This window comes from Phocoena phocoena, chromosome 17, assembly GCF_963924675.1.
Source record: "Phocoena phocoena chromosome 17, mPhoPho1.1, whole genome shotgun sequence".
Classification (NCBI taxonomy): domain Eukaryota; kingdom Metazoa; phylum Chordata; class Mammalia; order Artiodactyla; family Phocoenidae; genus Phocoena; species Phocoena phocoena.
In genome coordinates, this window is record NC_089235.1 from 2697339 (window position 1) to 2723758 (window position 26420).

At 41.1% G+C, this 26420-nt stretch overlaps 1 protein-coding gene across 2 annotated transcripts in view; it reads right to left on the reverse strand.

Annotated features, from left to right (window-relative positions):
- The window catches only part of PCMTD1 (protein-L-isoaspartate (D-aspartate) O-methyltransferase domain containing 1), a 31893-nt gene extending 6046 nt beyond the window's left edge, over positions 1-25847 (reverse strand). For both annotated transcript variants that reach the window (XM_065895419.1, XM_065895418.1), the window contains exons 1-3: positions 25541-25847; positions 12851-12953; positions 1163-1334 (exon numbers count right to left, since the gene is read on the reverse strand). In XM_065895419.1, coding sequence (XP_065751491.1) covers positions 1163-1334; positions 12851-12953; positions 25541-25847 — 582 coding nt within the window. The remainder of the gene's footprint in view (positions 1-1162; positions 1335-12850; positions 12954-25540) is intronic.
- Between the last annotated feature and the right edge of the window lie 573 nt (positions 25848-26420).

Genomic DNA, 26420 nt, shown 5'->3' on the forward strand with positions numbered 1-26420 from the left:
AAAAGACGTTTTCATTACTGTACCAACGAATCAACTTCATGATCTTTCCACGGTGGTTATAAAATACAGATTCTAATTCTAATCCCAACTTGACATTTCATAGATACATGCAATTAGTCACAAGGGGATTAGAAGTTTTACCCACTCGGCAAATACCCACCATCAGTTCTAGAGAAAAAATATTAGCTCAGTACATGACTGAAGGAAGATGAATTAGTATCTTCAATTTATATGATAGCAATCAGCCTATTATATTTTACATTAGTACAATAGTATATAATAAATTTTCAATAAAATACCAATGGGAAACCATATTTTAAATGTTTAAAAACGTCTCTTTAAAGGAAAACAGAAAAAGACGATTCATCTGGGAGTCTCAACACTCCAGAAGCATTCAAGTAACATTTTTCCAAGAATGTGTTTTAATGAATGCTTTACATTCTTTCTAATAACTGACAATCACAGTACGTGGTGATGGTGAAATCCTCTGACCTGCAAGTCACATGTGTGAACTTAGGGGACCCTCAGATATACAAACTCCAAAACGACCACACTATGTCCCAGTCATCTTGGACAATCGACCTTCTACTTACAAACCACAAGGTGCTTTAAACATCTCAGATGTAGGTCAATATGAATATAAAAGATACTTTTTGCAATGTGTATTTATAAAATTTCCAAGTGAAAGAGCCACCCGTTCTCTGAATGAATTCGTATTTCATACTTATTATACCTAATAATTCCAAACCAAAGGCAGACAACAGGTGAAAAATACTTTCCAATGCGCCTCCGTATACTAAGAGAAGACCCAAAAATTTACTCGTTTCTAGAATGGAGTTAAGCAGTTCAAAGCAAACCGCAAACAGGATTTCCTCTTCACACGTTCAGCTAGAAGCAGTTACCACATTCAGTGGCACTCACGCCCCTCACCCGGACCAGGGAGCAGGTCAGCGTGGCTCTCCTGACCCTAGTTAACGGGTCTTTTCCGCACCTGCCTTGGTTAATAGTCAAGAGCCCGTTTCAACGTTCTCCTCTATAGACAGACCTGTGAAGAGTGTTTATTTCTTCCTTAACACTTACAGTGTACCTTTCACTGAGGTAACGCTTCCCGTCTTACGCTAAGTGCGTCTCCTACGTCAAGTGAAAGGACAGTGGAAGCTACCTGGTCTTCTACAGGCATGACCAGGATGCCCCCGACTTTCAGCAGTATCTTCATGTAGTGTTCGTGGTCCTTCTGGACTCCAGCCCCGCAGTAGACCCGGTCATACTGGTGGCTGTCTGACGCTATCTGCAGACAATTACCAACCACAAATGCAGGCTCACAGAACTCGAATCTATACGGAAAACAGATGGCATTTTACCTCATTAAGCAAAAGATCAGATCTAAACAAATTAACAGAGTCTAGCTTCTTGAAATAGTGAAGTTACCAAATTAATTATAAGGATAAAATATTATAAAGTTTGACTGAAATATCAGATTTATGAAGTTTAACACTGATCAAATATATTGTTTTATTATCAGTGATGCAGTGTACGTTTTTTCAAAACATTAACCTTTTTTTTGCCACACTGAAACCTTACTTAAGGCTTAAAAGGTGAATACAGTGAAAAAGCCATCACAACGGCAACCTTGCGATGCCCACAAAGGACATACAATAAGGATGAGAATCCCAAGGGTCAAACGAGAGAGAAAAGGCTTCACTCGCCCCGCTCTTTCCAAAAGAAGCCAGGGGCCAGTGGACATGGAAGGGCTTGTGCAGTCTCCACTGCGGGCATCTTGCTGCAGTTAACAGTGGCGAAGCTTGTCAGGAAAAGACACCGGTGCCCTTACCCTATGCTCTTGCAACCGCTAAAGAGTAGGGAGGTTTTCCTAATACATTTTGGCAGAACTATGTTACAGGGTTGGAAAAGAGAGCAGAATGAAGTGGTTTTTGGCCCCTGTGATCTCCCTACACAACAAAAGAAGAGAGACGGATGGTTTCAAAGCAAAGGCATCTTATCCAGGCCGCCCGTTCCTGGTTACAGTGTTGGTCCGTTGTATATCGAGTTATGCTTTTACAAACTATCCTATTTAGACTTCTACTTTATTCCTTAAGTTCTGGCAAATGTGAAAACGGTCTCTAAAATACATAATTAAAAGCCTAATTCACTAATAAAACACGTACGGTAATATTTTTAAATTAATTCATGAAATATCCTTTCACTTTTAAGTTGACTGATGTTAATTTGACCACACAGCAAAATCAGACGATCGTTTGAGGATGAAATAATTGACATTAAAAGTTTTGGCATGCGGTGAAAAATGACTCTGAATCATCATCACTTTTATTTTGTAAAACGTATTCTGTCCTTTGGTAATTAACAGACTTATTACGCAGTAAGTTCCCATTAAAATTCACTGAAGTACAGACACACTACGGCCATCGATATCTAAAGAAGAGTTTCGCAGCACGGCGTCGTCCTCAACTTCCTGTCCCCTTGCTGGAGGGGCTGGGGGCATGGGGGTCAGTGTAGAGCCTGCACCCTCCTCTCCACGCGGGGCTCCACACAGGGCCGGCCCCGCGCCACGCTCCTTCTGCGGCACCTGCGCCCCGGTGCTCACGCCTTCTGGCTCTCCCCTCCCTCCACCGCTTCCCGCACAGCTGCTCAGCACAGGTCCGCGCCCCTTAGAGGGCCATGTGGGGCTCCTTACGGTTCTACCTGGATGTCCCCAATTCCAGACTCACTCCCTGGCTCTGCCCCCTACCCCACACACACTGCACTGCAGCCACAGGTTGAATTGTTGGCTTCTCATCACTTAGAGGAAATATTACAAAGTGTCTCCTGTATCTGTGTCTGTGCTGTTCCTTTGACTGAAAGGCCCCTCCCTCTCTTCTTGATAAACGCCTAGCATCACTTGGAGACACAGCTCAGATATGAGATACACAACGAAATCTTACCCAACTCCTTAATCGGGTCTCATTCTTTCTACTTGCATAATACACACAAAAGTGTGAACTTACCTATGTAATGGACAATGTTTAATTCCTCTCTTACACTCAACACAACCTAGGCTTGTCTAAAATCTGGCTTTCAAATAACTAAATAATACGGATCACGTGGTTTAATCATCTCAACAAACTCAAGATAAGCATCCTTTAAAAAGAAAAAAGACCAGTATTTTCAATCTAAAAATCCTCATTCTTATAAAATTTCATTTTAAATAACTTAATTTTATAATAATTTAAGCCAGTCTTAAAATTTTCAGGATGAACGTGAGCAGGGAATTTAAATTTAAAAATCTGAATTATTAAACCTCTTTTACCATTAAGTCTGTTAAATCAACTTAAAAATATGCTTAGAGTTTAAAAGTTTCCTACTAGTTAAAAATACATGATAGCTCACAGAACTATTATCTAGCAAAACACCATCACAAGTAAACAACTTACAATTAAAACCACTTCTCATATTCGTGATACTTTTATATACTCTCATCCCAGCAAAATGAATTAGAAGGAGTTTAGTGTCTGATTCTAAAATCAAATGTGTGACTCTAGCCAAGTGGCCTGACACTAGCGATTAGGACAATTCATTCCAAATACTGTTTCTGGAGCACCAGTTGTGTGTCGGCTGGAAATACAACAGGAAACACTCAGGCCTGCATCTAGTGGAAGAGACAACAATCTCAGTAATTAAAGATTAATTTACAAGTGTGATAAATGCTCTAAAGGTATATGACTCCATAAATAAGACTGAGGATGCAAGGAAACGGACAGCCCTGGGGAGTGAGAGAAAGGCTCCCTGAGAAATGATTAAGCCGTGATCTGAAAGGTGAGACAGGACAATCAAACCACACTATCCAAGATGGTAGCCACTAGCCACATGTGGATACGAGCCCCTAAAATGTGGCTCGTCCACACTGAGATGTGCTGACAGGATAAAAATCACACAAGATCTCAAATATTCAGTATGAAAATGTAAAATATCTCAGTATTTCCTTTATATGCGTGTGTATATGTGTATGTATATATGTGTGTGTGTCTGTGTGTGTGTATGTGTATGTGTGTGTGTATACTTCAACAGCCACATAAACTGAAAACACTGAACAACTACCCTTCTAACTCTATCACCTGTAAACAGGAGCTTCAAATATTTCCCTTAACACAAACTTCCCTTTGGAATATTCTCCTGGTTTTCCTGATGTCTCTTTGAACACTTCCTCTGAATTTTAATTGTATCTCCATCACCTATTACGGGCCTCAAAAAACACTTACTAAGTAGGTGAGAAACATAAGAAACAATTGTTTTGTCAGCTGTTCCACCTACCAACTCTGAATATGAACCCAAACTTGACAAACTAAATATGTTAATCACAAGAACCCCAGGACTAGAAGAGAAACCTGCACAGAAACAGTTACAGAAAAAATATGTGCCCATGGCACCTTCTATATCAATATGATGGTTCTCGCTTTACTAAATTGGATAACTATAAATAACTGTAGCTTCATGTTACAAAATACATGGGTTTTTTCCCCAAGTGCCAAAAAAAAAGCAAAACTCAAACAGTAAAAAAAAAAAAAACCAAAACAAACACTTTTGCCTTTAATGAATAAACCAAACCAACTGTCCTCTAACTGAAAGGTACTTTCTTGTTGGTTTTTTTTGAGGTATGCAGGCCTCTCACTGTTGTGGCCTCTCCCGTTGCGGAGCACAGGCTCCGGACGCGCAGGCCCAGCGGGCATGGCTCACGGGCCTAGCCGCTCTGCGGCATGTCGGATCCTCCCGGACCAGGGCACGAACCCGCGTCCCCCGCATCAGCAGGCGGACTCCCAACCACTGCGCCACCAGGGAAGCCCCTGAAAGGTACCTTTTAGGGGCCTTTCTGAAGATCTTAAATAAGCCACCTTATTCTAGGAAAGAAAGTCTTTTCCCTTGTAATGCAGATCTGAACAAGTATAACTGCTTCCACTTAGGGAATATTACAAAGAATCATTATAGAGAAAAATTAGACCTCTAAATTTATAAATAACTTCTACAAATGCAAATGGACCACATACCTCTAACAAATGCATATGGGTCTTTACACTTTCATTTAACATACAAATTAATTTCCTTTACCAGCATACTCAAATTTGAAAGTTTAACTGAACCTGAAACAACATTCCAAAAAGAGTAGAAGGATTGGACTATTTCTAGACACAAAATAGAAAAGCTTCAAGGACATATCAGGTAGAAACGTGAATGTTTTTAAATATAGGCACAAAAACACCTAGCACATAGTAATTTACTAGTTATAAGAAACATGTCTAGCAGAGACAGTGTTCCGTCTGGGTACTGTTTATTACACTTAGAGCTATGGCTTCGACCTTCACCAATAATTCACGAATCCTTCACGTTATCAAAGAAAACAAAACAACTCTCAAACTGCCTGTACTTATAACATTATTTTTTTAAATACACAAATGGGTTATAGTTTATCTTTCCTAATAAAGGATTTAGAGATGAGCTTTAGTACTTCTGACGAGGTAGAGGTGAGGATCTGACTTAGACATTCTGTATTCTGATACTGAAATTATGGCTCATTTTTAAAATAGCATTTCATGTAAATAAATTCATATAAATCCTACTAATAATATTTTTTCAAAAGTCTATGATTAAACTTTTTCAGGCAAATGTTTACGGATGTGCTCGTATACGTACGAAGAACAAATGACTGATTTGAGGCATGGATGACAGCTACCGTGTGGTAGAGTCAATTACAACTGTTACTAATTCTTCCAGTGTAAAGAAGAAAATAAAGAGAACAGTTTCCTCCTTCAGCTTTAACCAGATTCTGAAAGCTGCATCTTCCCAAAGTTTCCACAAACCTCTATAGGCAAAGGACATATAACAAAAATACCATTCTGTATAATCTGGAAGACTGTAGTAATAAACTAACCAGAAGTTTTCACTTTATTATAAAATAGTGCTACATTATTTATAGATTTATACATAAAATCTAGGTTTAAAAATAGTGAAAGAAAAAATCCAAATTCCACCTTTCCACATCAACTACACACAAATGGAACCTGAGAAGGGAAAAAAAAAAAAAAAACAGCAAAACAAAAATAAACAAAAAAAAGAAAGATAAGAGACCTACCAAAAGGAGACTTCCTACGTGGTTATCATTTTAATCCTAAAAGTATGGTTCTTGTGTTCTCTTCCAGTTTTCATACTTGATTTAGGGGAGCTCATTAAAATTTTATGTCTGTTAGTAATGTGAAAAGTAGCAATCATTTTTATCCTTTGAAGAAAATTTCCAAAACAAAATTTCCCAGATACAGATACCTTATACTCCTATATTACACCAAATTATACTTCCTAACAAGTTAGGTAACTTTGTTACCTGTATACAAAAAAAAAAAAGTTAAACAGTTCTAAAATGTAATAACTACAAATTCATCCACTTTAGACTTATAATTATTTATTGATTTAAACCTGAAAACCTAATGGCTTTTTAGACTCTTATGTCGAGAGGGAAAATTATTTGACATGCCCTTACTAAAATAAAATGTGCACGGAAAATCATTTGTGGGAAAAGAGAGAGCACAGATAGTTTGGTTTACGACATGAGCTCTTGGCCAAACTAGCACCCGAAGTCCAATCACTTACCTCAGCGGTGCTTTTCTTTACAGGTGCATGCTGGATTACCTTCATCTCCAGATGGACAGACGATTCCACTTACAGCAGGGACCTTGCCAACTTGCCCATATAATTCTTTTGATAAGCTGCTAGGAGACCAGGGTGACCTAGCCTTGCCCTGCAGCTTCCCTCTTAGATGGATAGTCTAGGTCTAGGAGCTGACTGAGAGTAGAAAAAACAACATTCCCCTTCAATACACCGTTGGAGTGGGAGCTGACAGTTTGCACACCTAGTTTATCATGTGCCATAGGATACTATCATTGAAATTTCAGACTATTATTCCCGTGGAATAAAGGACTTCAAGGACAAAGGAAAGAATCCTATCTTGTTCTCATACTTCGTCCAAAACAACCTGCCAAATGAATCACAGACACTTCTTTTTCTTAAAACACTTTGTCATAATACACATTTTGAACTCTAACAGCTAGGACTACTTCATTAAAACAAGACTTCAGGTCTTCCCTGGTGGCACAGTGGTTGAGAGTCCGCCTGCCGATGCAGGGGACACAGGTTCGTGCCCCGGTCCGGGAGGATCCCACATGCCGCGGAGCGGCTGGGCCCGTGAGCCATGGCCGCTGAACCTGTGCGTCCGGAGCCTGTGCTCCGCAAAGGGAGAGGCCACAACAGTGAGAGGCCCGCGTACTGCAAAAAAAAAAAACAAACTTCACAACCTTCCATTGGGAAAAAACCCAAGGAAACATTAAATCTCTTGATCTCCAAACACAGTTATACCATTCAAAAACTCGTACAACCAAGGATTAAGCTACGGAATTTCAAAAAATTTAAAAAATCAAAGACTTTACCTTTTCAAGTGGTTTCCCTTCCAACTGTATCAAACTCACTTCAGAATAATTCAAGCATTATTTAAACCACAGTGTTACGAGTAAACACACAGATTTCTCATTGAGTAGAGCTTTAGGAGACTCCACAGGACCAAAAACAATCTGTAAACATTTTATAGGGAATGTGACAGGTATGTCGTATAAAAGTGAGTCTTCATATATTTCAACAATAATTTCTTATAAAGTAACTTGGGATAAAAACTATTTTATTTCTGTCAAACAGTATGTTATTCCCGGAATAATTTCTTCTCCTAAAATGTGTTAGAAGCCATCAAACTTTCACCCATGCCATTTGTAACCGATGTTAAAATACATAACTGGTAGCCCTGATGACTATTTTTAAGCATTTTTCTGTCCCACCATTTCAAGGTTTGTCATGATTAAAAACTGTGTTTACAACCTATAATATCTCTCATCCAACTACTATCTGAACATTATTAATATACCAAAGGGTTCAAGTATCCGAGAACTAGTTTGAAATAATATTGACTATATATCTAAGATAGCAAAACTACTTCAAGTATGCCATAATTCTCTTAAAGATGAAGCAGGACTGCTCTAGTGATAAACTCATAGAATACAGTACCATTTAATTTTTTCCAATGCAAACTATATAATGTGGAAAAGGAGCCTATAATTAAAAATGAAATTAGGACACTAGACATTGCCACAAATCGATCAAATCTTCTAAAATGCAGACAACTACACTAGCTCTGAAGGTAATTTAAAGTGTGTACCTTGACTGACCCTGAGGGACACGCTTCCTCTCCTGCCCATCTCCATCACCCATACCACAAGTAAGTCTCGTTAATGAACAGGTAGGCGTGCTTTCTGATAAAAATGCTATAGTGCACGTAACCATGCTAACAGCAGTCCCTAAGTCCTAATCTGGAAAAAATAAATAAATGATGGAAATAAAAGTGCTGCTTCAACTTTTGTATCTGGGGCCAAGTCGCTAGGCTGTAATTCATTGGCACAGCTTACCCCTGAGAAGAAACACTGAGATAAATCAGTTTTTACATCATCATAGCTAAATCAGAACTAAACAAAGACTGGCCTAGCTGAAGTTATGGACTGTCTAACCCTGTTTATCCATCTGGGAAATGTGGACATCAATATTGCCTCTAGGACTGTGGGTACAGCACTTAGAATGGTACTTGGTACTTAAGGAACAGATAATACACATTACCTGCTGTTATTTTTATCATCTCATTACTGTCTTCATGACTCATTTCTACAACAAACTATGTAGAAACAACAGTCCTCCATTCAAAGAGAATGAAAACCTTCAATTAGTCAGGGTACACTGCACTCCTGTGGCCAATGACAGTAGAGTATTTCCAAGATCAGGTACAGCTTCCTTGGAGGGGAGAGGAGACAGGACCTATTGTCTCACAGGGAATGGCACACCCCGAAGCACACCCCCTAGGGAGCCAAGTCGGCTCCGTGTATACAGCGTATACAAACACATAAATGAAGCCGTAAATAAATGCTACACCAATTACCACTTACTTGCAAAGCACTTACAGGGTAAAGGTTTATAATTCACGCTCCTTTAACCGACTTACTCTTCCAAGTAAACACAGCTGGAGAGATTATTTTGCTTACTCTACGTGCACAAACACTGATTCAGATAACCTGACCTTCCCCAAACTTCTCCTTCGCTCATGAAAGCCACTGGGCTAAGATAAAAACGTCGCGGAGCGTGTGTGTGACGGGCAGAACAGGAGTCGGCAGACCACGGAGAGGAGGCCAAATGCAGCCCGCACTTGTTTCTGTCAATGAAGTGGTACCGGAACTCCTCGCCCACCCCTCCACAGGGTGTCCCAGGAGGCCTCTGCACTACAGTGGCACAGCTGAGCAGCTGCAACAGCGCCTGCTTGGCCCAGGAAGCCAGATACATCCACTATCTGGTCCTTCATCTGAAAAAGCGTGCCAGTGTTTTAGAGAACCTTTGAAATCAAATGTCAGTTCATTAGGGAATTTCGGCGCATGTGGGTATACCACAGGCAGAGCAAAGGAATAAACCACACAAGAGAACTCCCCCTTCCCTCCTATCTCCAAGTACAGTAAATTCAGGGTAGCCTCTCCAAATTATTTCATTTGCTGATACAGAACCAAGACATAGAAAGAAAGTTTAAAAGTATACACATTATACTAAGGATCTTTTTTCTGAAAGAAGAAATAGTACTTTCAAGACTCAGGAACCAAGCCTGCTTTATAAAGCACACACAGAAACATACACCTGTATGTTGTTGTTTAAATATGTATCTTACATTACATATTCTAATGTTGAGTAGTTTACTGAATCTTTTCCCGCCTACTATGTTTGAGAGTTCACTATGATCTCCAATAGATATACATAAGAAAACTTTAAAGATACAATTTAAATCATAAGTGACATGACAATACTTTCAAAAAAGGAACTGATAAAAAAGATCCAAACCAACAGGATAAATAAGATTGGAAAAGTATTAGGTTTTAGCTTTCTACTGTCTTCGTGTTACACACAATCAAGGATAGCCTGGTACTAAGGAACAGTACTAAGTACTAAGGAATACATAAATAGCAATGTTTTCCTGAGTTACTTTATATTTTATTAATTAAAACGTATTTTGATGACCCGTACACAATTAAATATAATAAAATTGCTTAGGAACGGAATTTTAAACATCACTTTCCAAAGCAAGGTTTTCAAATTTAAAAATTGAAAATAACTAGGAATATTATCAACAAACGCCAAGAAAAATCAAAGAAATCATCAAAACACAAGTAAGATAGGAAGAAAACTACTACATCTTCATCATTTCAATCACCAAAACCAAATGATGTTAAAGGAGCCCATTAAATGACTCAACTTTGATTACTTAACTTCCACCCAACTCACGACTTTGTGCAAAACGAAGTACTTCCCAGTACCTACTACCCCTTGTATGTGCAAGATACCTTTATAATCTGAAGTACGTAACCACTATTTCAGGAGCGACTTGAAAACCAGAATAGATAACATTTCCAGAACTGTCTTTTTTTTTTTTTTTTCAGAAGAGTTTATTAATATAAGAATCTGTTTTAAAAGTAAGTTGTAACACTTCAGAAACAACCATATCATAAAGTCTGATTAACTAAAGTAACAAGACCATTAAAAATTATAAAGAAACATTTAGATCAGTCATATCACCATATTTGATGATTCACCATTTTATGAATAACAAACCTGTATAACACGGTAACAACACTCAAGAAATACAAGGCAAGGACATCTGATCATGTTACGATTACATGAAAAACAATTTTAGAAAAAAAACTTTAATTGAGACACTTAAATATATAAAACCTTCAAAATTATCTGTGTTATAGATTACTTAATATTTAAATTACATCAACACAGAAATACTTTAAAGAATGACATATTTTACTGTTTGCCAGGACCATGCCCACTTGTCAGCAAGAAACTTGACTCCACAGATATTGTAAAGAGGTACTTCAATGATTCAAAGTTCTTCCTTGAGTTTGTTCTGCCTGATTAATGACCCAAAAGTGAATTATCTGTGCCTTTATGTGTTAACACCTGAAATATATTATCTAATATATAGTAGTTCTTAAGATAGACCTTAAACATTTGCTTTTAGTAATATTACTTTCATATTTTCCAAGTTTACCTGTATTCAAAAGGTCTTATGTGTATGTTAAGTTTCAACATCAAAGCAAATACTGAGAACAACAGAAATTCAATAAATTCAAAGTTCCATAGTTCTAATAACCAATATAAAAACTAGCCATGCCCATATCTTAAGCACTTACCATACCACTAATTATAAGACAGACGGAAATGATGAAGACACAAAAGGATACTAACATTGAAACTCAATTTCTTATCAAATAACTTGAACTCAAAACTATTTTATTTCTGTCAAACAGTATGTTATTCTTGGAAACAGAATATGAACCCACATGGTAAGCATTTGAAAAATGATTCAAAAACATGAATTAAATGTTAACTCTTTATAAATAAGATAAAGAGCTGTGTTCAGCAAACTGCTGCAGAAAATTCAAGGGACTTGCTCAGATCCACCGGCTTGATTACAGAACAAAGCGAAAGCCCGGCACGCTCGCCAGCGCCCAGCTCGCCGGTAACACCCAGTCACACTCCCTCCCTGGTCCTTCCCCCGGCACTGCGGACTCTGAGGCACCTCGGTTTTCTGTTCTTCAACCCACCAAGTGCCACTTGCCAGGGGACACATACAAACTGGCCATGGCAAAGGGGACGGAAAGAAAAGGGCCAGGGAAGGAAGGGGAGAAGGGGCAGAGAAGGGAGGAGAGAGGAGAAGACGCTCCAGGAGACCCTCAAAGGCCCTCCTGCTTCCTTCTTAGCGCTGACCCCCAGGCCTGAACCCTAGGAACAGCCCTCAGCTCGGAACCCACCCCCAGCCGAGGTCCCCACCTCCAAGCAAGGCCAGGCCAGGCCAGGCCAGGCCAGAGCTGAGCGAGGCCCACTCCCAACAAGCTGGGTTGGAACCCTGGACCAAAGCTCTGCTATACAGTAAAGGGACTAGGTTCTACGCTTGATTCCTATCCGTTTTAGGCCTTTCTCTCTTTGAAAATATGACTAGTCGAGAGAGATAAATGCCCTCCAAATTTTCCAGTTTCACAAGAGTTCACGGACTTCAGCAGAAGCAGCCTTTGCCCCACAGTACTACCACTGCTGAACTTTAGGGACATTACACAGCAAACAGACTTCCTTGCCCAACGCAAGGGCCAACGCCTGTGCAGTATTTCTTCTAAGGGAAAGTAGGAGTTCAAAACAATGGTTCTATAAGCAAATCTGTCAAACACAGCCCTCACAGGATGTATCAATATACTTCGATGATAATTTCCTCTGGCCATATTACTAAGTAACTTCATGTTTTTAAGAAAGTCCTCCATATTCTAACAGGGATCACTCTTATGCTACAAACAAAGACGGCAGACTATTAAATTACTATCCCAAAGGTGTAAACACAGTTCCCAAAAAGTATTCTAATGCCAAGCACATCTTTACATTCTATCTTCAGGAAAGGTACTTGTATGATGTTTAATGAATGGAACATTACCCTACTAATAAAGTGACAGTAGCCTATAATTAAAACATAGAAGTTATTTATTTGTAATTCACTATATACGTACACAGAATAAAAATCACAGCACGGTTTTCTAACTTAATTTTTTCTCTCATTTTATACCACACTGATTTTTGCTGCATTCAACTGACAACTCAGGATCAATAAACTCACAGTAGTGAGGAACAGACATGTCACACGTGTCTACTTATCAAGTGCTTTCAAAGCAGAACTATAGATATGAATACTTACTTATCAAAGCTATCACTATTTTTGATGAAGCTCTCCAGTTTTTCCTTGGCATACTCCACCACATCTGAATGAAGCTCAATCCCATGATTTATTCCAAAAGGACCTGCAATTGTAGCAGCAGCATTTATAAAAAATATTAAGAATGTCTTTATAGAGCTCTTTTAATTTCTGCTCATTTATCTATCACAGGCGCATTTAAAGAGGGCTTGAAATATGTCTCTGCTAGCCACAGATTTAAAAGCTATATGGAAAACTATTTACACTGCTTTAAAAAAAATAAGTCACAAAGAGTTCTCTCCAGGGTGTAGCTTATCTGTCAGGACAATACTGCCAAAGAGATAATCATATTTCTATACGAAGTTTAAGTTAATTACCATTATCTTCTCCTTTATCATTTGTTAAAAATTTGGTAATTCTCAAATGTCTGCATCCACGGGCTGACACAGGTATGACAAAGGCCTCGCACAGCACACACCCACCCACACCCACCCCCCCACCCAGTGAATGCTCCTTTCCTCCAGGGCTGAGACCACACCCTCTGCCTCTGGAGCTCCCACTGTCCAGGGGAGTGTGGCGCCGGGCGGAGCTGGTTTGACTCTCCTGTTCCCGCCCACTTTACACCGCTTACTTGGCATTTCTTTTTGCACACAGCCAAGGATGAGTGACAGTCCAGGAACGAGGTACAGGGCAACGATCTAGGGACTGCTCCTTCCCCCACCCTGGTACTGGCCGAGAATATGACCAACAGGATTCCCGTTTCCTAAGGCTACTGTGTCTTGTGCCTGCCCCACAACCCCAGGACAGTAACACACTGTTCTGAGCTAGTCATCTCATTCGTCCCAAACTTCTGAGACTGAGCCAATCAGGTTTTCCATTCTACGCTTTTGTTATATTCCTGTCTTACTTTGAGATTGGTCTCTCAGGAAAAAGTGTGTGTGTGTGTGTGTGTGTGTTATTTTCTGTATCTGGTATGTATCTTAGGAACTACTTAACTGGATGTGCCCCCTACTGAATGCCATTAAAAATACAACATATACTGGAGTTCTACCGACCTCTAAGAACTTTAAAATAACAAAAAAATCAGTCCTCGATTAACATTTTTGAATGTACAGGGGGGCACATGAAAATACCGGTTTGTAATCTAGGAATTACCTAACTATAAAAATTAAACCAAAATGTTCAGATACTATCTTCAGGTCAAAAGCAGATAAACCTACTATATTTCTATTGCATTTGATTAATTTAAAAAAAAACTGATTCTACTTGGAAAATGTATTCAGATTAAAAAAAAGATTAGATAAAAAGGTCCATCAGACCACAACACGTATAGCATTACCTTCCTTTGAAATGCTTTATACTTTTTTAAATAAGTTATTCTGATCAATGAAATCTTAAATGTTTTGCTTCTCATTTTTTGTTTCCTTACTGTCAAACCATTAGTCTTCATCTGCTAACTGGGACACCCATCCAGTATCTTTTAAGATCTCTTGTAATTCCTTAATATTACCAAAGACAAATTGCCAAAAACTAGAATTTCCTTTTTCAAAAAATAAACGAAAATGGCACAAAAGAAATAAACTTAGAGAAGTACCCGTAGTAACGTCACTTTTTAATTTAGTATTGAATCTGACTATTTTGAAAACTTGAATTTCCGTAAGGAAACAAAAAAGGCTAGGAAACACTGAGTAAAGTTTTCCTCACTTAAAAAAACTCAAATTACGCTACAGTTACTTAACATTATATACATAGTAAGGAAAATATTGCTCTAGGAAATGAATCTAATTTTCCTTCTACCCTTTTAAGGTAATCCACTGAACGTAAAACATAACAGAGACTTTTTTCATTTTAAGAATCTAGTTATACTCATCAACCATCTGGAAAACAAAATGAGGGCTATATGGATGAGAGGTCAATAAAAAAAGGTCACTATTGCTGGGGCTGAAGCTTCCAATAGGACCGAATGGATAAACACTAAAATAAAGGCGGCAAGTAGAGAATGTAGAAATCAAGGCTTCTGCTCAATATTTCAGACTGCCTTAGTAACAGAGGGCGTCTGAACTTAAGAGCTCTAAGTCAAAAGGGACTACGTAGGCTGTTTGTCACTTAAGACACCACTGGTCTCATTTTCCTTTTCTTGCTTTCTGCTTATACAATATCTAAAAGCAAAGTGGCACCTTTTGGAAATAAGGTTTAAAGTTTGTTAAGAAAATTTCTTAACGTCGTTTTTCACATCACCTTGACACAAAATAAAGACAATTTCATTAACATACAATGGATTTGTTTGATAGTATCATAAACACACATGTACGATATACTATCATTAATTGCTAGTACAAACACCATTCATGATTTTTTAACAGGTGGAATTGCTTAATTTTAAAATATCATGGAGATATATCTTTAATTATCACTAATAAACTGAACAGTAATTAACATGTTGAAAAAAATAAATTGAAAAGAATGCATTAATAGAAGGCAGAACTTAAATGGCAATGTCACCAGTATCTCATTTATTTAGAATGTGATATACAACTAGAACACATCAAGCATATGATAAAATTGCAGTGCGATGCTCTTTATTACAACTCATTTGACACCTGTATTAAATAGAACGGAAGAATAAAACACAGAAAACTAAAAAAGCACACACAGCTGCTTCTAGGGAAGGGGACTAAGATGCCTGGGGTGGGAAGGAGGCATTCTCACCATTACACTCTATTGTCTGAAGTGTGTCTTAACACATGCATGTATAACTTTTTCGATCAAAAAATAATGAGCTTAGTCAAAGAGATTTAAAAAAAAAGTACAAGATTTTCAAATAAACAAGTAATGTACAATAATTCTAATAGAAAGGTATAATAAACTGTTGCTGGAGAAAACTGAAATGGCATCCAAAAGACGAGAGCTTAAGACTCCCTATCACCATCTAACAGATGAAACGTTAATTGGACTGTGCTGAAGAGATGCCAGTGTTATTTTGTATGTGCCAATGTGAAGAGATTTTTCTATGAAATAATAAAAGCTTAATTTTTGTCATATAAATTCTTAAAAAATCAAAGTACTGACAGTTGACCACTATCTTTAATTGCTAAATACTCAAGAGAAAACAGAAACTTACACAGAAGTCAAAGTTTATTAAGACAAATACAGGTATTAGAAAAACATAGGTATCCTATATTAGAAATTATTTTTAAGGCTGGCAAAAGTCCATTTATTAAGAGCAATAATATAACAAAATTCCTATATAACAAAAAAATCTAAAGACTTTTTCTTTTGTAGTATTTGGACCTAAACCAGCTTATTTATTATCTTCCAGTTAGTCAATAATGAGAGCTTATACATAAACGTCGCTGATTATTAGGTCTAGGTGTCAAGTGTCTATCAACACCTCCATTTCTTACCTACATGGCTGCTGACCCTGTGTGACGCCCAGCACCCCACGCCCCCTCTGAAGCACTGAGTGTGGTGTGCAGGCCTGGGCACCTGAGAGCTGCACAGCGCCCGGGATGCCCGGTGTCCTCCGTGCTGTGCGGAGAGCTAATCCGTGGAACAGCCACAGCAAAAAGCACCTCACAGTGCACAGCACATAACCAGAGGAGCTCTGAAGATGAACAAGTCGCAGTCCGTGTGAGACCGAAGCACTGCGGGGTGCTGAGAAACCGGGTGGATTTGAGGCCAGTGCCTTCGTTTCCAATCCTGGCTCCTGCTACAGCTGTATCATCAGACCAGTCACTTACCATGTGAGGTCTTTCCTACTGTATGGAATGGGTCTGTGGGAAAATCATGTAAATTATGTAAAAGTCTTTCACACACCATAAAGTACAAGATGGGTACAAATCATTAGAAATTATAACATGCTCTCCCCTTGAATACAGAACTGGTTAACTGTAGAAGCAAAACTGCAGCTTATAGGTGGTTCTCTACCCTGACTGCATGCTAGAATAACCTGTGAATTTTAAAATCAAATTTCAAAGTCGATTAAATTTAATTTGATTTAAACTGTAAACAGGGGGAGGGAATCTCTCAGTGTGAGGCCCAGGCTCTGCAGGTGACTCTAACAAGGCAGCTTGGGTTGAGCACCCTAGCTACACCCTCCTAATTATTGCCATGCCCAATCTAAATGATTTTTTAAATCTCTTTGGACTATTCAAATCTGTACTCTCGTTGCTAAAATGATAATCAAGAGTTAATAACTACAAATAAAAGCATCGGGATAAAACTAAATATTTACCACAAGAGGGAGCAGGTGAATCAGTTATTCGGTTTCCATGAAATTAGCATAAAGTTTCTCAGTGAGAATTAAAAGTCACCCTTCAGTATTGGGGCGGGGGGGGGGGGGGGTTGGTTCCAGGACCACCCCCTGCAAATACCAAAATCTGTGCAACTCAAGTCCCTCATATAAATGGTAGTATCCGCATGCACCCTGCACATCTGTACATCCTCCCCTAATCATCTTGACTACTTGTAATACCCAATACATAAATGCTACGTATAGGAAATACAGCGTAAATGCTATGTATATAGTTGCCGGCACGTGACAAATTCAAGTTCTGCTTTTAGGGACTTGCTGGACTTTTTCCCCCCAATATCTTGATGCATGGTAGATGAATCCATAGATGCAGAGCCCGTGGATACAGAGGACCAACTGTATATGTGAAAACACCTTTAAACAAGTTACAATGACATTTGATTACTAATCCTAGTTGAATAAAGTAGGCATCTTTGGGAAGATTTACAAGTTAACTTTAGAAGAATTCAGAGATGGTAACAGGTGAAAAGCAAACAAGAATAGGTTTAATTCCTTCTTTCCATGAACACCCTGGGGTATAACGCCAAGAAACAAAATAGTGCAAAGGTAGATGAAGAAAAGGGGAGAAAAAATGAGATCAGCAAAAGATTAAGTAACCGATAACCAGATAAGAGAAACTGACCGAATGCATTTCCACTTACGATATAAATATTTTCTTATGGTTCTCCGCCTTATTATATCACGTTACCAAAGCATATTAACAAAAGACACTGTCAAACATTTACTGAATCTTGTCATGTTAAGCTTAAAATTCTTTAGCTAGTGGGACATACCTGAGACTGGAGACTTGTTCTCTGCTCTCTAGGTTTGGGAAAGGCCTCGTGAAGCAAGCCTTGGAATTTACCAGAACGTTCCAGTCCCTCAGGCTTCTCTCAGCTTATGGATATAAGTACTGTTTTCTTTTACTACAGGTGAATCTTAAAAATATGTTTACACGAAATCTGAAAGTGTCGGTTTAAACAGTTACGGAGCATGGCCCCAAGATCCTAAGTAAACTATATGTCTAAATGTCCAAATATCAAGAACACACGTCACCATCAGCTGCTTCAGGTATTACCCAGTGGGCTGATAATACCCAAGTCTGACGTGGCCAGAGTAGTTTACGACCATCTCTCACACGCCTACACCAGACACTACGCCAAAGCAGTCAGTAAACTAGGAGTGTGAGCAACTGTGACAGGGCAGAACATGGTTTACAAGGTAACGAGAACAGCCGTAGGTCTTGATCCAACTCTGTTAACGCACTCACTTTCCACGGAAGCCATTTCATCAGCCCTTCTGTTGTACTGCATATTCACCTGTGAAGACACTCCAGGGCCAGTGCAGTGACCAAGTCACATCAGTACTCAATAAAAATTCCTGAACTAAATGAAGAACAGCCAATAAATCTGACCCAACGCTTCTATTGCTAGTTCAGAAGCGACGTGCACCATTTCGAGGGTGTGGGATGTGTCTTCTGCACTGCTGTACCCTCAGCAGCGGGCTCAATGGCACGTATGATAAATACTCTTTGGGAGAATGATGAAGTACATAAACTTAGCTACCATCCCAAATTTAAAAGGTTCACAAGGAAGACTGAGGCAAGTGATATATAGACAAAGCATAAAAATGTGTATTTGTCACGTCTTCATGTGTCAAATCTATTTTATCACAGAATGAGGCATTGTACAGAAGTAAATCTTACAGAAAAGTATATGTCATTGAAAATAAATTTCTCACTAATTTTAGCTGTTTGCTAGAAATCTTCTAAAATGCAATACAGGCTTTCCTTTCTGTACCTAGGAAAGGTCTTCTGCTTTCAAGTCAACTGCCACCCTCTAAGCATCCTGCCAGTCTGTGCCGAAGCGGAGGTGTCCCCAGGGCTCCACGCGCTGACTGCTCTTCAGGTGGGAAGATGAGACAAAGCGAGGAGACAGGTGAGGGGCCTGGTGGTTCTTTCAGGTTTCTAACCCTGTGAACATGCCTATCCCTCAAGATAAAGTTAAGGACAGAGAAGAGAGACTGCTGTTCAGGCCCTGCCTTGAGTAATTTTTGTAGGAAAAAGTACCTTTCACCAAAATGCAAACACAGGAGGTATAAGCCACTTGAGCTGCTCTGTCTTGTGTGGGCGAGGGTAAGGAAGGGCAACTTGAGCTGGAGACAGGATGAACTTGGGAATCTCGTGCACACTGAAGAAGAGGCGTGCAGTAAGCACTGCATAATCAAGTATCCAGCTTGTTGGCCAGCTTGGAGGATGCGGAGTGTCCAGAGCTCAGCAGACAGACCTGGTGCTGGAAACCTGGGAATCCTCTGCCTGTGGAGGTGACCTGAAGACAGAAGGAAGAGCCACCCTTCACCATAGGCTGAAGCCAAAGAAGCTTCCACAAAAGGACAGAGGAAGTGTATGTAAAGGCAACGCAAAGAGCAGCAGAATCCAGGGGAAGGTTCTTTCCACCAAAGGTGAGGGAGGCTGGACGGGCTGAGGCTGCAGGAGCTCCCGCACAGACGACGTGAAGGCAGCTTCCAGGAGCAGCCCTGCGACACAGGTGAGCCTCTGACGCGGGTGCTCAGTCCGGCACCCAGCTCAGCCTAGAGGAGACTGCCAGGGAGAGACACGGCGTGGGCGCCAGCTCCGGAGGGAGTCGCCGGGAGACGGAGATTCACAAGTCATTTCACACAGAGACACAAATTCAGAGAGGGTGAGGAGTGTTCTGGAGTACACAGTCAGTACGTGGTGTCTGTGGTCGTTTATGTTCTGTAAAGTCCAGAAAATACTTACGAAGCAAATGCTACACCACGGCTACTAGGGAAATACGCACACATACACATACATACGTACCTCACAGAGATAATAACGTTCGGTCCTAAAAACTCACCCTGGTGGAGTCTACTTTCTCTATTTTGCACAAGAAGCGAGCTTCAGGAGAAAGGGGCCCAGCACCCAAGCTGCTCGCACCGCACTGTGACTCGATCCTCTGGCCGCTGCTCTGAGACGCTGAAACCAGGAGCAGAACCGTCCCTCGACCCAGGCCAGCTGGGGCCACGCCCACAGAGCGGCTCCCACCACCACCACCCCGCCCCCGCCGGCACCCGCACACGTGCGCCAATGACAGACACTGACATCAGGGTTACAGACGCATTTCAGCAAGTCGGCAAATTCGCAAATACGGTTCAACTGGTTTTGGTGCACGGACGATCCAGGCTGGGGAGCGTTAAGCCTGAAGGTAAAAACTCAGGATGCAAAGTGACCCACCTGAGACTTTTCACAGCACCGAGGGAAGTGCCTTTCAACCTCGAAGAAGAGCTTGAAGAAATATAACCAGAAGAAATTACTATGAAAACTTGGTAAAACTCCTGCAGCTTGCACTGTTCCCTAAAACTGTATTTTTATTACTATTAGCTGCCCTGTAATAATCAGCAGTAACACCCATAAACACAATCATCTGGGGACTTCCACAGGAGCAGCAATGAAGGAGACGGCTGTCAGTAATGACTTCCGCTCCACAACCAGAAGTGAGGGGAAAACCCCAAGAAACACAATAATGGTAGCAACTCAATGCAGGGCATACGGGCAGAAAAAAGATGCACGGGAGCCCAACCAGGGCTAAGAAGTAACGGTGTAAAGGAGCTTAACTGGTCTCAGAAAATGGTAGTGGCCTAAACGCAAGGGTTCTTTTCAAAACAGATTTGCTCAGAGCCCAAAATAAAGCCCATACCAAGAACAGTCTTTGTAATTCTTAAAAAGAAAAAAAATAATAATCATCTCCTTAAAAAGAAGAAGTAGGGTAGAAATATAGAGGGAAAACTGAGGTTTGGCTTAATGCAGAGAAGAAGAGAAGAGAATCTACCTTAGAGAGAACCCTGGAAACCTACAAAATGGGTTTTGTCTCACCAAAAAAGATGGGGGAGATGAGGCAGAAGACCACTCTGGATCTCCCTCATTCTCAGGCCTGAAGTGAGCCATGGGGGTTTTCTAAAAGGGGTGCTTAAAAAGATGTGAAACGATTATTTGAAAATCATATTTCTGATAAAGGGCTTGTACCTAAAATATATAAAGAACACTTACAACTCAATAATAAGTACACCAACAACTTAATTTAAAAATGGAGAAAAGATCTGAATAGACATTTCACCAAAGAAAATAGAGGAATAACCAAAAAGCACAGGAACAGATACTCCACATCATTAGGCATCAGGGAAGTGCAAGCTAAAACCACAAGATACCACTTTATACCCACTAAGATGGCTATTAAAGAAAAAAAAAAACCATTAGTGCGGCTATGGAGAAACTAGAACCTCGTGTATTGTTGGTGGGAATATAAAATGGTGCAAGCCACTCCAGAAAACAGTTCAGCAAGTTCTTAAAAAGTTAAACATAAACTCACCATACAGCCCAGCAATTTCACTCCTAGGAATCCACCCAAGAGAAATGAAACTCGATGTCTCCACCAAGATTTGTACATGAATGTTCACATCAGCATCATTCAAAATCAGCATTAACTGGTGAAAGGACAAACAAAATGTGGTACACCCACACAACGGAGGATTACTCAGCCACCAGAAGGAATGGACCACTGATACACGCTACAGCACAGATGAACCCTGAAAATGTAACCCTAAAGGACAGAAACCATACAAAAAAGATCACAGACTGCATGACTCCACTGACATGAAAGGTACAGAAAAGGCAAATCTACAGAGACAGAAAGTAGCTAAGTGGCGGCCAGGGGCTGGGGCAGGGGTCTTTACGGGTGATGGAAGTGCTCTCAGATTGGATTATGGTCATGTTTGTACAACTCTGCTAACAGACTTAAACTCCCTGACTTGTACAGTTAAAATGGGTGAACTTTATGGCATGTAAATTAGAACTTCATCCAAGTGAGGAAGAGGGCTAAAGTGAGAGAGAAAACATGAATGTCTGAAGTCAAAGGCAATGTCAGTGTAGCTGAATAAGTAAGTACCACGTAACGTCCTGTGGTAAAGAGAAAGAGCACAGAGACCAAACATGACGGCCACGCGCAGCTTGACCAGCCCCCTGGGAAGTGAGGGCATTTAGGTACACTGGCAGTGCTCTTCCCATCAGACACACAAGCCTGCCCACCGCGTGACCTGTAGGAACTAACGCTGCAGAGTTGAGGCAGCGGCGTACGCAGTGCTGGGTGATTCTGGCAGTCTCTCCACAGTCACGTCTGCTAACTCAGGACCTAGGCAAGAGACTGAGAAAGTCATTCAGCCCGAGGTTACAGGTTTTATAAGCAACACCTAAGTTTTATATTATGGGTTACATAAGGGGTGGAACCCTCAGCACAAAGGACCAGAATGGAGACGAAGCGTCCCCACCTGAACCAGAAAGATGATCAGAGTAACGTGCCTGCGTGGTTCTGATATTTAATGAGGACAAGAGAGACCTCTTTCCCGCACCCTATTCAATGCGCTTCCCTGGAGAAGACAGCACTGCAAGGAGGGTCAATTAAGGACTAGATTCTGTGTGGAAACCCTTTGCTCCAGGAAGACTCCTAAGGAGAAGAGAGCGGAACAAGAATTTATCTTCAACTGGGAACGAAACAAGTTGTCCAGAAGGAGGCATGATTTAGAACCTGGAGCAGTCCATTTTCTCAGTGCGCGGCAAAACTAAATTCCATTTATGAGTAACTGCTCCAAATGTGGTGGAATCACAAGACACTTCCTGCGGCCAGGATCACCCTAACCTCTCAGTGAACGAGAGCTCTCAGGACTGCAGCCCACCCTCTCCAGGGGAGATCCCTCAAGGGGCGCTGCCCTCCCGGTGCGGCCCAGAGCCTCCGGATCACACGGAGCGTGTCCTCGGGCGAGGAGTGCTGCCCACAGGAGCACGCGCTGCCCGTCCCGGGACTGGAGGGCAGGGCTGAGGGCCAGGGTGCTAGAGTAGTGCAGCAAGGAGGCAGCTTCTGCTGCCACGGCCTCTGCGAAGCACTGGGCCAAGCCCGACGCACGACTCTCAGATCGTTACAGGCAACACGGAAGCAGCCCCCTGTGGAGCTGGTTCCAAGTGAATTTTACGGATGTATCCCCCTCCTTGACTTTAATTAAATGCTCGAGAAACACAAACCAAAAAGGGGGAGCAGGAGGAAAAATGATGAGCTTCCTCAGAAGCTGGAGAGATCCAAGGTTTATTAACTGTAATCACAGTCTTACAGACTCCGCTCTCTGCCTTTCCTTTTTTAAAATGTCTTTATCTTTCTCATCAAATGAATCATTTACCAGCAAAAGGAGAGGTATTCTATCTTGGTCTTGACTGCAGGACCACACACAGACAAACGCTGGAATACTGTCCAGTCAGCGCGGTCACACATGTGACTGAAGACTCGCGACCTCCTGGAGCCTGCTAACAGGAGGAAGCGGCATCACTGTGGGTCACTCAAACCAGGGTCTGTTTCCCCACAATGCCCGCGGGTATAGAGGAGAAAGCATTCAAGATATGATGACGTTTGCAGTCGGCCTACAAATGCATCTGGCCCCAGTCATCTAATTTCTTGGAGACAAGTACTAAGGAATGGAGTTTAGGAGGGTGACCTCACTGCTGGTAAGGCAGCTAGGTAGGACCCGTGCTCTCCCCCCACCAGGCCTTTGGCTAAACTGCCCTCCCTCAGCAGGAGCCAGCTGACCGGCTAAAGGCAGAACAACAGGTGCTTGGACGTGGAGTGAGGCCTGGACTTGAGTCTCAAGCAGCCACAGCTAGTCAAGAAATGCACTGGCTCAAGGAAGGCAGCTCCCACTTTGGAAAAGCAGCTCTCCCTACTCCCCCTCCGCTAAGTTCCTTTGATTTGGAGACCGTCTCAAACCCTAGAGATTCCTTTTTCAAAGAGGCTCTAATGACACAAGTGCTAGGTTTCTGGGGTTCCCAACCTGATGAAAAATTGCTATCTCAGGATCAGCAGAGCACCAAATTTAAATGTAAGCTGCTAAATTTCTTTCTTGGCAGAAATCAATGTTACCGTTTTTGACCAGTTATTATGTATCGGGAGCTGACTCAGCTGTGGGATGAAAGGGCTTTTTTTTTTTTTTTTTTTTTAAAGTGAAATGACTGCAGGTTCCACGACTAGGAGAGCAAGTACGGAGCTAGTCAGTGTTTAGGAAGCGGGAACTTCGGGCCTGAAAATGCCTAAAGTCGTACGATGTGAACACATAATTTACCGTGCAGACTGGGACACTTTGGGAAAGAAAAGGACATCATTAATATTGATGCTAGGATAACCAGGAAAAACCAGGACTGCCTCAGCGCACCAGGACCTCCTAGAGTACAGCCATTTCTCTATTTAAAATCCTTCCATGATCCCCATCACTGTAGAGTAGTCTGTAAACCAGTCTCATCCCTGTAACGTGGGCACACACCCAACCACGGCACACAGCACCTTCCTGTCTCTCCACTCCTGCCAGTCTGCAAACTCAAGGGCAAGAGTCCATGTTTTGGGCCTGATGCTCTACCTTAATGCTTGTCACACAGCAGTTCTCGGTAAATACTAAGCGGCTCAGTGACACTCGTGATTGTTCATCCTCCATCCAGCATCACAATGTCTCAGAGCAGACGCTCCTGCGTGCATGCTTTGTCCACCCGCCTTCTCAATCCCCCAGCTGTCATTTCCTAGCTACGTGACTCTAGGCGAGTTACTGAACCTCTGTGCCTCGGTTCACTCACCGACATACGCAGGAATCATGACAATACATACTTCACAGGGTTACTGGGAGCATTAAATGAGTTACTGTATGTCAAGTGCTTTCAGCAATGCCTAGCCCTCGTAGTAAGCACCCTGTAAGCTTCTTGAAGGCAGAGACATTTGTCCCTTTTGATCACTGCTGTATACTCGCTCCAAAAATAAGGCCTAGCAGAGAGACATTCAACGAGACGGCTGAAACTTAATGACATACACACTTCTCTCCCCGGTCCTGTGCTTTGCCCCACAGTGCCACACCCTCCATACCCCACAGACTCCTGCACCCTAACAAGAGCACAGCACCATCCCCTTCACCATGGGGCACTGACTGATAGCCATCAAACTCTCTACGCCAGCTGTCAGGATGCCAGCTGTCAGGACACTTTACCTGAAGTAGATTACATGATACTCCTCAGTTTCCCACCTTCCAACTGTTCAATTCTAAGTACAGACAATGGCTGGGGGTTCAAAAACAGTTCCAAGAACTTTTTAAGTCTAGGACTGAACGCAAAGCTAACTATCAGGGTCAGGGCTGAAAATAAGGCAAGATTACTGCTATGACCTTGTGTTTCCACACTTAAGGAAGGTAACTACTTTTAGAATATACATTCAAACATACATTGTACACAAAGTTACAAACCCTATAAATCATAAACAGTAATACAAACTCAGCTTACTTTTTAAAATAGAATTTTACAAAAATTAAATTACCTAAAATTAAGCCCACCATTGTACTTAAATATCCGGTTCCACTTCCCAGGTTAAGAAAAGACAATCCTGGTTGAAGTTTCAACGCTTCCATAACTTCTGAATAAATGCAAGGTGCTGACAAGTGTATGTTGCCATGCTTCCAGGCTAAGTCTTTGTAAGCATTGTCTCGGTAGCCTTCCAAATAGTAATCTCCGCGATCAATCGCTCTGAAGGCTTGCTCCACTCTTTCAGTGCGGATATACTGAGCTTCTTTTAAGTTATCAATTAAGTCATCATTATCTTCCCCAGCACTCACAGCGCCTCCCATGATAGAATTCAAATCAAACCATAAACTGTAAAATGTAATAAAATTAGCAGAAATGGCTTCCAATAATGTAGTGTGGTTTGTTTTCCTTTAATATTGCACTTGATTTCCAAAAATAAATTAATCCTGAAAGGGAAGAATAAAAATAAACAGGTTTAAATGAATGCTCAAAAGGAAAGTAATTCCAGCTTATTAAATATATAATAGTCATTATAACTAACTACCATTTCTCAAGGACATATTCTGTTCCAGGCACAGAGTTAAGCTCTTTAAATATATTGTTTTATTTATTCTTATAACCACCACAAAAGGCAGCTTAAGTTTGATCTCCTCTGTACAGACAGGAAACCTGGGACACAGAACTAAGTTAAATCACCTCATACTGTGAGGCCCAGTATGGCAGCCACAGTCACACATGGCTACCCAGACCTAAATTAATTAAAATTAAATACAATTAAAAATTCAGTCACACTGGCCACACTCCAAGTGCTGAAGAGCCCCACGTGGCCAGTGGCTGCCATGGTGGACAGGCTGCTCTGGAAGGGGGTGCGGCTGGGGCGTGGCCCCCGGCCTTCC